Here is a 13,723-nt window from a genome sequence, read left to right on the forward strand (position 1 = left end):
TTACACATATTTTAATAATTCTTGAAGCAATTTAGAAAATACGTGATATTGTGACATAATTTAGGCATACTTTACAAATTAACTTGCTACTTGCCGCTTCTCAGCTCCTAAGTAATCGGTATTTTAATAATTCTTGAAGCAATTTAGAACAATACGTGATATTGTGACATAATTTAGGCATACTTTACAAATTAACTTGCTACTTGCCGCTTCTCAGCTCCTAAGTAATCGAAACGCAACGGCATTAAAAATACAATATGATTATCAGAAGCAGATATATAAAACATTGCTAATTCATTCAAATACAATACAAGCTTAGAGCTTGAATATGCACATGATGATATGTTCGACTTGAATAGAAATTGCAATAATCAATTATTATTATTGCTTATTATAAAACCTATAGCACTCTTTCCTAGCAAGTATAGAATTGAATGAAAATTTCAATATTTTTCCCACAATTGTTATAAATTGCTTCAATATCATTAAAAAAATGTATAAGAAAAATTTAAACGTTTAAAGGTTTTAATTGACGTAAGATATTTGACTTTTCACTCAGTCCATAGGCGTCCACGAAAAATTTTCTGGGGGCAGACAACCCGAAAAGTTTAATTGAAGATAGACTGAATTTTCGTTTCAGTGTATACGACGCATAGGAGACCCAACAGATATTGGCACCCAAAGAAAATAATCATCGAGTTCAGAAAGAAGAGGAAACACCACCACAAGCACAAGAAACACAATTCCAATTGAAAATTGGCCCATTGTCTCGTCTGCAGTTAAGCGTTGCGAATGTATTAAACTTTATATTAATGATAGTAATAACAACATAATAATAATAATACAAAATCGATTGTTTGAGAAACGGAAAACTGTAATTGAAAGAGAAAAATAAATGAAATAAAATTACGTTTGTTTAAAGAAAGCGAGTGCGATTTGCGGCATTAGCCTTTCAGGATCACGAAAATGCGGACCGCAACGTTTCTTCTGCTCCCATTTTTGGTTGCTCTGGTAAAGTAACAGTTTGCACGAATTAACAATCTTATAGTTTTGTAATTTCCGTAGGCGGCGGCGGCGAAATCCAAGGACTGCTGTAATTATCAACGGTGGAAGCGAAGAAGGTTTGAAGTTAAATTTTTTTTTGTTTCGTAGTTTGCGGACAGGGAAACACGCCGGAAATAGAGACTAGAATCATAAATGGAGCTTACGTTTCTCCGCACGCCTATCCGTGGCTCGTGTACCTCAAGTACCAGGACAAACCGTACTGCGGAGGATCGCTCATCAACGATCGCTTCATATTGACTGCAGCGCATTGCGTTTTCGGGTCACTATTTCGCAAATAGTTTATCACGAAATTGTTGTTAACGCTTCTTTTTGCAGATTAAACCAAGAGAGGATTGTCGCGGTTCTCGGCGCGGATGCTCTTAAAGACGACAAGGATCTTTCGCTGAAAGCGAAAGACGTTGCCATTCATCCGGATTACATCAGATACTCGAGCTACGATCAGAACGATTTGGCTTTAATCGAGTTGGAGAAACCGGTCACGATGTCCGAGAAGATCTTACCGATTTGCCTAACTAAAGCCGGTACAATTGCTGCAGATTTAGTATTTCAACTTTTAAGTTGTCTTATTTGTTCGAAGGCGTCGATTACACCAACGTCAATGCAATCGTGGCGGGCTGGGGAATGACCGAGAACAAAACGGTTGCATCGAAATTGATGGAGGCGCACATCAGGGTGACGAGCGACGAAGTCTGCAGGAAATCGCAGATCGGCAGGAAATTCGTGCAGGAGTACAACTTGTGCGCTTACGGTTACAAGCAGGACTCGTGCCAGGTTTATCTTCAAAATCATTCTCAAATTTTACACCTAATTTTACGATTTTGTAGGGCGACAGCGGATCGGCGATCTTCATGGAATCCAGCCCATTGCAATACACCCAAATCGGTAATTTGCGAACGCAAATATTTAACACTTTGATTCAATACTTTGACGGTGTTTGTTTCAGGAGTCGTTTCTTGGGGTGAGGGCTGCGCTTCTCCCAAAGTGCCAAGCGCTTACGTGAGACTCGGCAATTACTTGGATTGGATCATGAAAGTCACAGACAAGGCTGTTTACTGTCAACATCCCAATTGATTGTTTCAGACTGTTTAAAACAAAACAAATATAATAAAGAAGCTTCAGAAATTTACAGTTTTTGAACGCAACCGGTCCATTCCTCTTATTCATAGCTCTGAAATATACTAATTGACAAAGTAGAAGTAACAAGACTGTAGTGTAATTTGTAGTTATATAACAGCGGTTGGGGAACCGGGGTAAATTACCCAAAATGGGGTAAAAATGATTTTTTTTTGTGTAATAGGGAATTTTTTTCTAATTTCATCTTACCAAACTCAGAGAGCGGTTTTCTGACTACTTTTCAGATCTTGATGTACAAACTGTGAATTGGGTTGTAGATCCTTTTAAATGTGAAATTACTAACATACCAGAAGAACCTCCAGGTTTGGCAGAGGTAATTCTTGAACTTCCATCCAATACTGAAGCACGTATTCAATTTGAGACCAAAGCAAATCTGTCGTCTTTTTGGTTGTCAAAGGCTGCAAAGGCTCTCAAAATTGCACATGAGGAGGCGGTAAAAAATTGCTGCCATTTGCAACAACCTACCTTTGTGAACAAGGCTTTTCCACTCTAATGAACATAAAAACGAAAAACAGAAATCGATTAAACGCCGAAAACTGTATTCAAATTTCCCTAACATCAAAAAGTCCCAATTTTGAAGTAATTATATCAAACATGAAGCAACAATCATGTTTCCAAAAACCTGAAGGGGGAAAGTTTTCAATTAATTTTTGGTTTGTTCCAATTTAAGAATTTTATTTTGTTTGTCTATTACTATTTGTTTACTATTTTCATGTAACTTTTTTTTTATATAAATATGTAAATGCAAATTAATTCAATAAATAATGTTTATTTAAAATTTACATTGATTGTTTCATGAATTCAGAATGGGGGTGGGGGTTTAATATCGACTTACGCAATAATATTTTGGGGTAATGGTTAAAAAAGTTTCCCGACCGCTGTTATATAAAGTTCAGTTGGCTACGCAAATAGTAAATACATACGCTGCGTTTGTTTAAATAATAATAATTGTGTAAATTAATTAAAAAGCGTGCCGTGCAAATTGATTATGCAACCGGGGGCGCGCGAGCGTGTGGAGTCTTTAAATCGACGCCGTCGCGTCTGGGCGTGTGCGTCGCGACGCCTGAAACACCCAGACAGGGTGGGAGACGTCCAGTTCGCGGTGTGAATCCGACGGGAGATGCTGTTGCACGTCGGGCGCGCGTCTCTCGCCAGAAGGAACGCAAACTAACTAATATCAGGGACGCATCGCCCCAAATCACGCGAAAGAGTTGAAAACGCCGGCGAAAGGAAGGAAGGAAGGTCGTGAAGGAGGGAAACGGAAATGCGGGAATCGATTTTTCAAATAACTCTTCATAATAAATGAATGAGGTGGTGGAGGTTCACCAAAACGGTGGAGAGAACGAGAGAAAAAAAAAAAGGTACACATACATATTTCTATAAGCAAAGGGGATGAGAATGTGTGTCGATCGGTCGCGTCGCCTGTTGCTACGAAGACGTCTTCATGATCCTCCCTCTTATTTACATCTGTTTCTATGGTATTTATAGGCGCCTCGGTAATTCGACCATTTGTTTACCGGGCGCCTAGATTTATATTTTTTTTCTTATACTATTACGCTCACAAATTTCATCTTCTTCTTAATCATCATCATCATCTTCGCTTCTGCTGTTTACGTCGAAACGATTTAATGTAAACAAGCAAAAGTCTCGATATAAAAATAGCTGGGACAATTAAAGTCTATTTCTGGTTTGATTCCTCTTCTGCACATTGTTGCGCACGAATTATTGTATTTTGCAGTTGAGATGGTCGCGTGGATGAGGTGGTGAAGAGGCAGCAGCAGCAGAAGCAGCAGAGATGGAGGATAAATCGGTGGCGACGGACGAATACCTGGAACCTCTAACGGCCACGTATCTGGAGGTGGCGCGTCTCGAGGCGGTACTCAACGGTCTGGTGGAGCACAAGGTGGAGGCGATCAAGAACGAGAAGAGCAACAAACGGTTGGCCTCCTCCATCTGGTCCTCGCCGAACAAGAGGAAGGACAGCAGCGACAGGAAGAGGAAGCGAAGGAAACACGAGCCCATCAAATACAAGAAAACATGTAAGAAGTTAACATTGAATGAGAATTAATCGTCATTGATGTTTATGGTTTTTTTTGAATGCAGCGAGAAGCAAGCAACGCGTTTCGACGTCTTCACCGGAGAGTCCCAGGTACGGGGTGGGAATAGCGAGGCCGCTACTGCACGAAGACGAAGCTTACCTACACTCTCCTTGCTTCTGCGGCGAAGACGTCGTCGAAGTGTAAGTGATTAACATTTAAGATGAACTAATCTTATTGGCATATCTCTTCGATAATATAATGGCAGGATCAATCCGGCTGCGAGCTACGAGGACAGAGACTACATATCGCTGAAGATTGATGACCTGGAGCTGGACGAGGAGGAAGAGGCGGAGCGGCGACGCGCGAGGAGGATGAGGAGACGAAGACGAAGGAAGCGGAGACGTAGGATGAAGGCGCAGATGGCCTCCGCCGTCGCCGTCGTCGAAAACGTGAAGGTCATAGATCCGGATGAGCTTCCCCAGAGAGCGAAGTGGACCATCATCGCCACCGCATGTCTTCTACTCTTCATGTGTCTCATGCTCGTCGGAGTCACGCTTCGAATGGCTCCGCTCATCGACGATATGGGTACGTACATATCTTCATTCACCTATAGTAAGTAAGCTTAACTTTCATGACTTAAGATCAACAGTCAATCTTCAAACACACACTCTTAAAACCAATAGACAATAATTAGTCTTCTTTCAATTAATTAAGCTATTGCATGTTGGAAATAAGCAGTTAGCAGTTGAATTGAAGTCATCGAAATCGATAATAATAAATTTAATTGATATTCTTGGACGCAAAGCCGAAATCATAAACGAAACTTTATAGGCGATAAACGCGATTGTTGAGTATCAATAAAAAGAATCAAATGCGGCTCTGAAATAAAACAGCAGCCGTCTTCGATTTCTGACACATCACCGATAATAACCGCGCTCCGTCCATCCATCATGACACATCATTAAACACCCATTTTCGAAGCGTTAAATACTCGTGAAACGGATTTTCCTCATCCATCTCGTACACTATCTCGTCTCGCTCAAGAAAAGAAAAATATACTAAAGTCATATTGACTTTCGTTTACGAAATAATCAATCTCACGATGCTTTTTCGTTTTGTTCGTTTCTTCTTCACTTGTTCTTTCCATATCGCGCCGAACAAAAGACTGCTGATTTATGGGACGTAAAGTATCGATTTTGCGGCTGCTGCTCCCCCCGACCGTCGTACTTATATCTCTTACACCCCAACGGTCCAAACCGAATTAATTCGCAAAACTTTCCCGAAGAGTTGCGACAACGTTGTTTACAAACGGAGACGACAAAGTTGCTGCTGCAAAAACAAAAGAAAAGAAAAGAAAAAACAAGAGAGCTGACGTTTTAATTCCTTGGCTTCAATTATTTCACAGCCGCTCGATTATGCGACGGAATTTGTAAAGCAAACAACGGATTTGCATTTCACTTAGTAAATTTTCATCCCTTAAAACGAATATCCCTTGAAAACGTAATTTCGCGTCACGTCACAGAATCAGTCACTGTCACCCATCATCCCCATGGTAACAACAAACCCATGACAAAGTATACTCGTCGCTATGGTTATTATGCTAATTAACAAGTTAAACTCAGTAGGTGCGTGCGTTCATCTTGTTGTGTTTGTTTTTTTTTGTTTTTGGTGTTTGCAGTGCGTAAAGAGAACGAGGAGCTGATGAATTCGCTTCAGAGGGAGTCAAACGATGAGACTGCAATCGACGATCAAATTATGTCTTCCGCTGCGCCGGAAACATGAGAATTGCGGATCTCAAATGATTTGCACGCAAAAGAAATATGTGTAGACGAAGAAGAAGCAAAGGTAAAAAAATCATGAATATATATACACACACACACTGAAAGGTAAATATTTTGATGGCTCTAAAAACCCGCGGATGTAAGCGGAAAAAAAAATTGTTCTAGCAAGTATAAACGTGAAATTAAGAGAAAAAAAAATGTTATTATAATATATATATATTAATGTAGTCGTGATTATTAAATGTGATACCTAAACCATCCAAAAAGAAGAAAATGCTATCAAAAGTTCAACGCGTTGCTGTTGATGTTTGCACCCACTCTCTCACACCTAAAACATCAAGACACCCACGACACACGCGCCCTCTAAACTAAATAAAAACAAAATCTGAATTAATCAAATAAAAGCATTCACGTGAAAACAAAAACGAAACAAAACTACCACCTCTTTTGGATGAAAACTATTTACACTTTTTTGCATATTTCACTGCATTCTAATGAGAAGAAAACAAATGATGAATCCACGCGAGGAAAAAACAATCAAACAAACAAAAAAAAACAACCTCTTTTGATGTACTTTTTTACATTATACTAACTACCCCTGAGAAGGACTAAGGGCACATATCTTTAAGAAAATCTTACTCGTCTTACTCTTTCCTAGATGCGTTTACTTTCGACCCCAAGAACTTTAAAGCAAAGACAAACAAAACAAAAAAGAAAAACGAAATAATCAAATAACTGTCGTCGTTTATTTTATATAAATATAATATTAGATGGATGAAATAAGCCTACTCGATGTATTTGATTAGAGAGAAAAGAAACAAATGAAGAATATATGCGTATGTGCATGTATACAACTCTGTACGTCTATTAATTAGTGACAATCAAAAGCGCGAAACACAAAAAAAAAATCGAGAACGAGAGAATTGATCTGTTTCATTACTATTTAACAATGTGTGTTTTTTCCTTTTGTAATTTTCTGTTTCGATGCCTAAGGAAACACACGAACGAGACAATGTTTAATAAATTATATAAATGTATATTTAACAAAAGGGGAAAAAGAAAATGATTTTTTATTAATGTGTATTATTATTGTATTGTATAACGGTTACATTGTAAAGAGAACAAAGCAGAGTACGCGTAATTAACTGTTGATCAATTGAAATGAAAAGAAAAAAACATTTAATGGTGTATAAAAGTATATATATATATATAAAAAAAAACTGTGGAAAAAAATAAATTTGTTGTTATTATAAATATAATTGAAAAGTTTGTTTATTTTTCCTTTCCTTCGACTAGTTTTCTATACCATTTCCCTTTCAAATCATTAGAATTAATTTGTAAACACTTTAACGCTCGAATTAATGATAATTAACAATTAATTAAATTCAAATTTTTGAAAAATCTGAAGTATTACTAAAATCCTCCTGCAGGTGTCGCTAATTAAGTTTCATTAAACGTGAATATCTTGGATAATGATAAAACGATTTGAAAATTATATAGATAGCTTTGCTGCCACGATGAAGGTGAAAATTTCGTTAATTGTTAATTACTAAATAAGGCTATAATTAAATACCGGAAACTGTAGCACTTTCGCGACATCTATGGGAATATTTTTGAAGGTGATTTAAATTTAAAAATTTAGTTAAGTTGTGTTAATATTAAATTTAATTGAATAATTATTATTTTATCGTTATTAATATAGTTATATAAATAAATAGTGGCAATAAATAAGATTTTATAACAAAATTTAATAAAATATGAGAGTAGCAACTCTTCGTACATGGTATATGTGTTTTTTCTTTTTAAACAATTATTAAATTAGTCAAATTATTGGTGTTTGATATTGATTAGTGTTTGTTGGATAATCTTTGGTATATAAATGAGATGACTTTGCTATTTTCCAATAGATGGATGGGTGAGAGAGGAAGAGTGGTTGTAACGAAATCTGCCTATCGATTTGTTTTGACACACTTCCGGAGAGCCGGCGGCAGACGGTGGTGACCGGCAATTGTTTGTGTGGCAAACGTAGGATATGTGGGCAGCCTACTGCTGTTCCCATAAGAAGTTTTCTTTTGAATAGTCGTAGTCAATAGGATAAGAAATGAATCTCAAATTGAATTGGATCTTGGCATTCGTGAGTGCAATTACCCTGCATAGAGAAAAGTTCATAATAATAATTCATGTTTTGTTTTCTTTAAATTTACAAAAAAAGGTCTTCCTGGTGCACATTCCCGCCTACCATTTGGCCAAAAACAATGGGAAAAATGTGGTCGTCGATGGGATAAATGAGATCAAGGAGTACAAGAAGATACTGCGCACAAAAACCAATGTATTAATATGTTTCACCAACGGTCTGAAGCACAACAATAATATTATCAAGGTGTTCAAAGAAACGGCCAATGTAGTTAAGGGGCTAGGCACGATGGTCCTCATTGATTGCTCCAGGTAATTTAAATGAAAAATATTGAGTGGATTTATGATTGATTGATTGCAGCGAGGCTAAGAAACTCTGCAAGAAGTTGAAGGTGCAGCCAGAGCCTTTCATATTAAAACATTACAAGGATGGTGAGTTCAACAAGGATTACGATAGGAAGGAGGCTGTCAATTCGATGGTGAACTTTATGAGGGATCCGTTGGGAGATTTGCCTTGGGAGGAGGATCCAACGTCTGTCCATGTGCAGCACATCGTTGATGCAGCCGTGAGTGTCAATTGAATTAATCAAACTTGTTAGTGTCAGTTGAAATGTCGCGAAATTAATTTGGTAAAATTTTGTATGAACTGCTCAAAATTCGAATTATTTGAAAATGTTGTGGGTAAAGTGTCCCATTTTACGTTTAATTGTGGGGGAGATTAGTAATTGCATTGGTTTCTGTTTCAGTCTTTGGCTAAATTTATCCGGAGGGAAACGAAGCCCATCATGATCATGTTTTACGCCCCGTGGTGCGGTTTCTGCAAGAATCTGAAGCCCGAATATTCGGAGGCGGCCGCTGATCTGCAGGGCCAAGCGGTGCTGGCAGCGATCGACGTGAACAGACCGGAAAATACTGTGATCAGGACTCAATACAATATTACCGGTTTCCCAACGTTGCTCTACTATGAGTGAGTTATCTTTCTATAAGAAAAAACGCGATGGTAACGTTTGCGACGTTTCAGACACGGCGTGTTGAAGTTCACCTACGAGGGTGATAACAATAAGCAAGCGATTGTGGCTTTCATGAAGAACCCGCAAGCCGCTCCGGCGAAGATCAAGGAGCCGGAATGGTCGGACACGGACAGCGAAATCGTTCATCTGTCTTCGACGAACTTTGATCCGGTGCTCAAGGAGGAGGCATCCGTTTTGGTGATGTTCTACGCCCCATGGTGCGGACACTGTAAAAGGATGAAGCCCGAGTACGAGAACGCAGCAGCTCAATTGAAGGCCGAAGGCGTAAGATATTTCCAAGCAATGTATTGTACTAATTACGTTTAATTGGATATCATTTCGTTGAAGATTCCCGGTATGCTGGCTGCCGTTGACGCCACGAAAGAGCAGAGCGTTGCGACGAAGTTCTCGGTCAAAGGATATCCGACCGTCAAGTACTTCAGTTACGGCGAGATGAAGTTCGACGTGAACGTGCGGGACGCCCCGAAGATCGTGTCGTTCATGAGGAATCCGCAGGCGCCGCCGCCACCACCGAAACCGGAAACGCCTTGGGTGGAGGAAGTGTCCAACGTCATTCATCTGAACGAAGACAATTTCAAGCCGTTCCTCAAGAAGAAGAAGCACGTCTTGGTCATGTTCTACGCCCCATGTAAGTTATTTGAATGTTGATTTTTTAGGTATCGAAAATATTAATGATGGTTTTTACAAATGAAGGGTGCGGACATTGCAAGAAGGCTAAACCGGAATTCAGCAAAGCCGCCGATCACTTTGCTGAAGATCCTAAAGTGGAGTTCGCTGCTGTCGACTGCACAACGGAGCAAGGTCTTTGCAGCGCCAACGAAATACGCGGTTATCCCACGATCAAATACTTTAGTTACTATTCGAAGGTCGTCAGGCAGTACAGCGGAGGTCGTACCGTAAGTTTAAATTATTACATAAATCGAATAAGCATTGAACTTTGTGTTTATTTATCGTACGTTTCAGGAGACTGACTTTATTAAGTACATGTCCGATCCGGAGGCTTTCGCGAGTCCCGCGAAGAGCAGCAGCAAAGAGGAATGGAAGTTGGACTCGAACAAAGTGGTCCAGCTGACCGACAACACCTTCAAGAATCAGATCAAGTCCAAGGAGCCGGTGCTGGTGATGTTCTACGCGCCTTGGTGCGGCCACTGCAAGAAGATGAAGCCCGATTACGCGAAGGCGGCGGACGAGTTGTCGGCGGAGGGCGTCAAATGCAAGTTCGCGGTGCTCGATTGCACGACCAATCCGGAGGTGACGGAAGAGTACGAGATTTCCGGTTTCCCGACGATCAAGCTCTTCAAGGACGGCAAATACGTGGAGGATTACACGGGGAAACGCACCCCCGAAGACTTGAAGCAGTACATCAAGGGCGGTCGGGGAACGGCGGCGCCGGCGGCCAACGTTAAGGAGGAGTTGTGATTGCGTGTTTTTTTTTTAAATATCATCTTCCGTACTTGTGGGTGTTTCATTTTGTATTAAAATAAATTATTATGATTTCATCCTTGCAGTTTATTATTTCAATTACACATTTTTTTGATACACCGCACGTAAAAAGTTCATCTGATGTATTAAAGCGTGAAGCAGTGCAGATAGACGGAGAGACGAAATGGCTAATGTAGAGGAGGTAATGAAGATTATAATCAAGTGCGTTGATTTCGCAGCAGTTAAGCATAAAGATCAGAGGAGGAAGGATGCGGAGAAGACGCCGTACATCAACCATCCGATCGGTAACAGAAAAAAGAAATTGTCCATGTGCTCTTTGCAAATCATAACCTATATTTCTCGTCGTCAGGAGTTGCAAAGATATTAACCGAAGAGGCCGGTATCTGGGATCCAGTTGTAATTCAAGCGGCAATCCTTCACGACACCGTCGAAGACACGGACACGTCTCTGGATGAGATCGAATCGATTTTCGGTGTGGAGGTGAGGAACGTCGTCGCGGAGGTGACGGACGATAAGAGTTTGTCGAAGATGCAGCGAAAGGAGCTGCAGGTGATGAACGCGCAGTCGTCCAGCAAAGAAGCGAAACTCGTGAAATTGGCGGACAAGTTGTACAATCTGAGGGATTTGAAACGGTGCACACCGGAAGGATGGGACGAAGTTAGGGTGAGGGAATATTTCGAGTGGAGCGGTCGAGTCGTGAGGAAGTTGCGCGGCACGAACGCAGCGATGGAGGATAAACTGTGCGAGATTCTTGGCTTTACAATTTTATTAGAATAAATAAATACAGATATTATAAATACTTGATGGATATATGCGTGTAATGATTGCTTGATTGATTGATTGATTACAGGGCGGCCTTCTCCTTCTGGAACTCCTTCATGTACTTGACGAGCGCCTGGACGTCTTCGAGCGTCACCGCGTTGTAGAGTGACGCTCTCATCCCGCCCACGCTTCTGTGGCCCTTCAATTGGTGCATGTTGTACTTGAGGGCGTGGTCCAGGAACTCCGCCTCTAAAGCGACGTTGCCCTTGTTGAAGCCGACGCGGAAGGGCACGTTCATGCGACTCCTGCACTCCTCCGAGATCGGGCAATAGTAGAATCCGTCAGAGTTGTCTATGGTGTCGTACAGGAGTTTGCTCTTCTCGTTTGCCTGCTTCTCCATCTCTTTGACGCCTCCGTTGCGTTTGATCCAATCGAACACTTTGTTCATCACGTATACCCTGAAATCATATTTTAATCAAATCAATCGATTCCAATCGTGTTATGATTAGATTCGTATTTACGAGAAAGTCGCCGGTGTGTTGTGCACGGAATTCTCTTTCGATATGTGCGTGAAATCTAAAATCGAAGGGCAGATGGTCATTGGGTTGCCTAACAGGTCGTCCCTTACGATGATGACGGTGACGCCCGCAGGGCCGATATTCTTTTGGGCGCCCGCTATGATCACGCCGAACTTTTTCACGTCGATTTCCTTGGTCATGATGCTCGAAGACATGTCCGCTATCAATGGGACGTCGTGCGTTTCCGGTATAAATCCGAACTCGACGCCGTCGACGGTCTCGTTCGCGCAGTAATAAACGTACGAGGCTTCCGGGTCGAAGGTCCACGTTGACTGATCGGGGATGGTGCCCAGTTCCGGTTCCGGAAACACCAACTTGACGTTTCCGTATTTGCGGGCCTCCTTGGCCGCCTTCCTCGACCAGGTTCCGGTCACCAGGTAGTCCGCACTTCCGGTGCGGTTCAGCAGGTTCATTGCTACGGCCGCGAAAGCCCCTGTACCTCCACCCTGAATGAAGAGCACCCTGTAATTATCCGGAACGTTCCTGAAAGCAAAAACAAACAAAAAAAAAACCGGTTAAAGCAGGTAAATCGGACGAAATTCTTCGTATAATTACATCAACTCCCTGACGGCCTTCTGCGCATCTGCGTTGATCTTCGAATACTCGGGAGAGCGATGCGACATCTCCATGATGCTCATACCCATGTTCTGGTAGTTGAGCAACTCTCCCTGCACCTCCAACAGCACCTGCAATCACCATTCGTAAGAACGTTTCGCAGCGAAAGAGAAAAACCGCTTACCTCTCGTGGCAGCTTCGCCGGTCCGGCACCAAAGTTTAGAACGCTGTTGCTTCCACCCATACTGTTATTGGAAAGTTACTGAATTTAAACTAAATAATTGATAGTAATTGAAGCAAAGTCAATAAGCAGAGAGACAGACAACGGCGGCTGTGACCTGCTACTACCCACTGCTTCTTGATGCAAGGAAAGGCGATCCCTCCAGATTTATAGGCCTCACCTCGGCTTCGGATCGGACCGCATCGGCGCACCGCTGATAACTTGATAGATTGTACGAGTCCTCTTTTACAAAGCCACCCATATTTTTTTCGTTCCCTTTTGCTACTTCTTCTTCATCTTCGTGCCAATTCAAACCAATTGCACAGTTCATAGACCTAAAATAAAAACCGGTTTATCCAGACAGATTTAAACGCATTTTACCATCACCATCATCCATCATTACAACAACAGCTTTTCCATTCTTCGTTTATTATTTACACGACACACTAGATATCACAATTTCTACCATGAGCATGCAAATTATTAAACACTATCTCTGCACATAATGCACAGATCATTGAAATTTATGCAACGCCTTCTTAATTTACGTAACAACATTTCCCAACGCACTACTAGAAATCGCCAATATATTCAAGAAAAACAAAAGACAATTATTATTGATGGTCGAATTGCATTATCGCAATTGTTTTTTTTTTTTTTTTTGACAAACGCATCATCGTTTGTAAATATTATTGTTGCGCGTTTCTTTCGCTATCTCCGAAAATATAAATTTAGTACATACAGAGCGGAAGTGTGCGCGCTCGTTGCATCATCGAAAACAATTTCATCTAATTAATAAATAAACGCAAACACGAGGCAGAACGAAACACGAAACAGCCTACTGCGTTAAATTTTTACAACCCATTGTAAAGTAAATCAAAAAAATAAGCAATAAAGAGCGGACATAATCGATGTCAAATTACTTTCATATCTTTTATTGTTAACAATAACGTTGTTTGTCTGAGGTCAATCAAAAAAAAAA

The 13,723-nt window shown here is 40.8% G+C and overlaps 7 protein-coding genes across 7 annotated transcripts in view; 6 read left to right on the forward strand and 1 right to left on the reverse strand.

The window, feature by feature from the left end:
* The window catches only part of LOC108560348 (trypsin-like), a 3,545-nt gene extending 2,678 nt beyond the window's left edge, over nucleotides 1-867 (forward strand). The window contains exon 6 of the mRNA XM_017917859.1: nucleotides 641-867. Coding sequence (XP_017773348.1) covers nucleotides 641-753 — 113 coding nt within the window. The 3' untranslated portion in view covers nucleotides 754-867. The remainder of the gene's footprint in view (nucleotides 1-640) is intronic.
* A 99-nt stretch (nucleotides 868-966) lies between these two features.
* On the forward strand, nucleotides 967-2,172 carry LOC108560347 (venom protease-like). Its single transcript, XM_017917858.1, has 7 exons — nucleotides 967-1,011; nucleotides 1,066-1,093; nucleotides 1,153-1,324; nucleotides 1,381-1,586; nucleotides 1,643-1,836; nucleotides 1,890-1,947; nucleotides 2,009-2,172. Exons 1-7 carry the CDS (start codon nucleotides 967-969, stop codon nucleotides 2,134-2,136), a joined length of 831 nt encoding a protein of 276 aa, XP_017773347.1. The 3' UTR covers nucleotides 2,137-2,172.
* A 1,067-nt stretch (nucleotides 2,173-3,239) lies between these two features.
* LOC108560357 lies at nucleotides 3,240-6,403 on the forward strand. Its single transcript, XM_017917871.1, has 5 exons — nucleotides 3,240-3,560; nucleotides 3,938-4,238; nucleotides 4,303-4,438; nucleotides 4,504-4,823; nucleotides 5,917-6,403. The coding sequence occupies exons 2-5, from the start codon at nucleotides 3,995-3,997 to the stop codon at nucleotides 6,018-6,020; spliced, it is 804 nt and encodes a 267-aa protein (XP_017773360.1). The 5' UTR covers nucleotides 3,240-3,560; nucleotides 3,938-3,994; the 3' UTR covers nucleotides 6,021-6,403.
* Nucleotides 6,404-7,991: 1,588 nt separating this feature from the next.
* On the forward strand, nucleotides 7,992-10,658 carry LOC108560349 (protein disulfide-isomerase A5). Its single transcript, XM_017917860.1, has 8 exons — nucleotides 7,992-8,153; nucleotides 8,232-8,464; nucleotides 8,514-8,718; nucleotides 8,899-9,119; nucleotides 9,174-9,447; nucleotides 9,511-9,811; nucleotides 9,877-10,079; nucleotides 10,147-10,658. The coding sequence occupies exons 1-8, from the start codon at nucleotides 8,121-8,123 to the stop codon at nucleotides 10,600-10,602; spliced, it is 1,926 nt and encodes a 641-aa protein (XP_017773349.1). The 5' UTR covers nucleotides 7,992-8,120; the 3' UTR covers nucleotides 10,603-10,658.
* A 32-nt stretch (nucleotides 10,659-10,690) lies between these two features.
* LOC108560355 (guanosine-3',5'-bis(diphosphate) 3'-pyrophosphohydrolase MESH1) lies at nucleotides 10,691-11,425 on the forward strand. The gene is made up of 2 exons (XM_017917868.1): nucleotides 10,691-10,910; nucleotides 10,976-11,425. Exons 1-2 carry the CDS (start codon nucleotides 10,790-10,792, stop codon nucleotides 11,401-11,403), a joined length of 549 nt encoding a protein of 182 aa, XP_017773357.1. The 5' UTR covers nucleotides 10,691-10,789; the 3' UTR covers nucleotides 11,404-11,425.
* LOC108560353 (probable phosphoserine aminotransferase) lies at nucleotides 11,400-12,864 on the reverse strand. The gene is made up of 4 exons (XM_017917866.1): nucleotides 12,706-12,864; nucleotides 12,522-12,652; nucleotides 11,910-12,449; nucleotides 11,400-11,846 (listed from the first exon to the last, which is right to left on the reverse strand). The coding sequence occupies exons 1-4, from the start codon at nucleotides 12,763-12,765 to the stop codon at nucleotides 11,471-11,473; spliced, it is 1,107 nt and encodes a 368-aa protein (XP_017773355.1). The 5' UTR covers nucleotides 12,766-12,864; the 3' UTR covers nucleotides 11,400-11,470.
* Nucleotides 12,865-12,901: 37 nt separating this feature from the next.
* The window catches only part of LOC108560350 (pyruvate kinase PKM-like), a 4,024-nt gene continuing 3,202 nt past the window's right edge, over nucleotides 12,902-13,723 (forward strand). The window contains exon 1 of the mRNA XM_017917862.1: nucleotides 12,902-12,973. The gene's annotated coding sequence lies outside the window, so the exon portion shown is untranslated. The remainder of the gene's footprint in view (nucleotides 12,974-13,723) is intronic.

This window comes from Nicrophorus vespilloides, unplaced genomic scaffold (assembly GCF_001412225.1).
Source record: "Nicrophorus vespilloides isolate i.1.1-1 unplaced genomic scaffold, Nicve_v1.0, whole genome shotgun sequence".
Lineage (NCBI taxonomy): Eukaryota > Metazoa > Arthropoda > Insecta > Coleoptera > Silphidae > Nicrophorus > Nicrophorus vespilloides.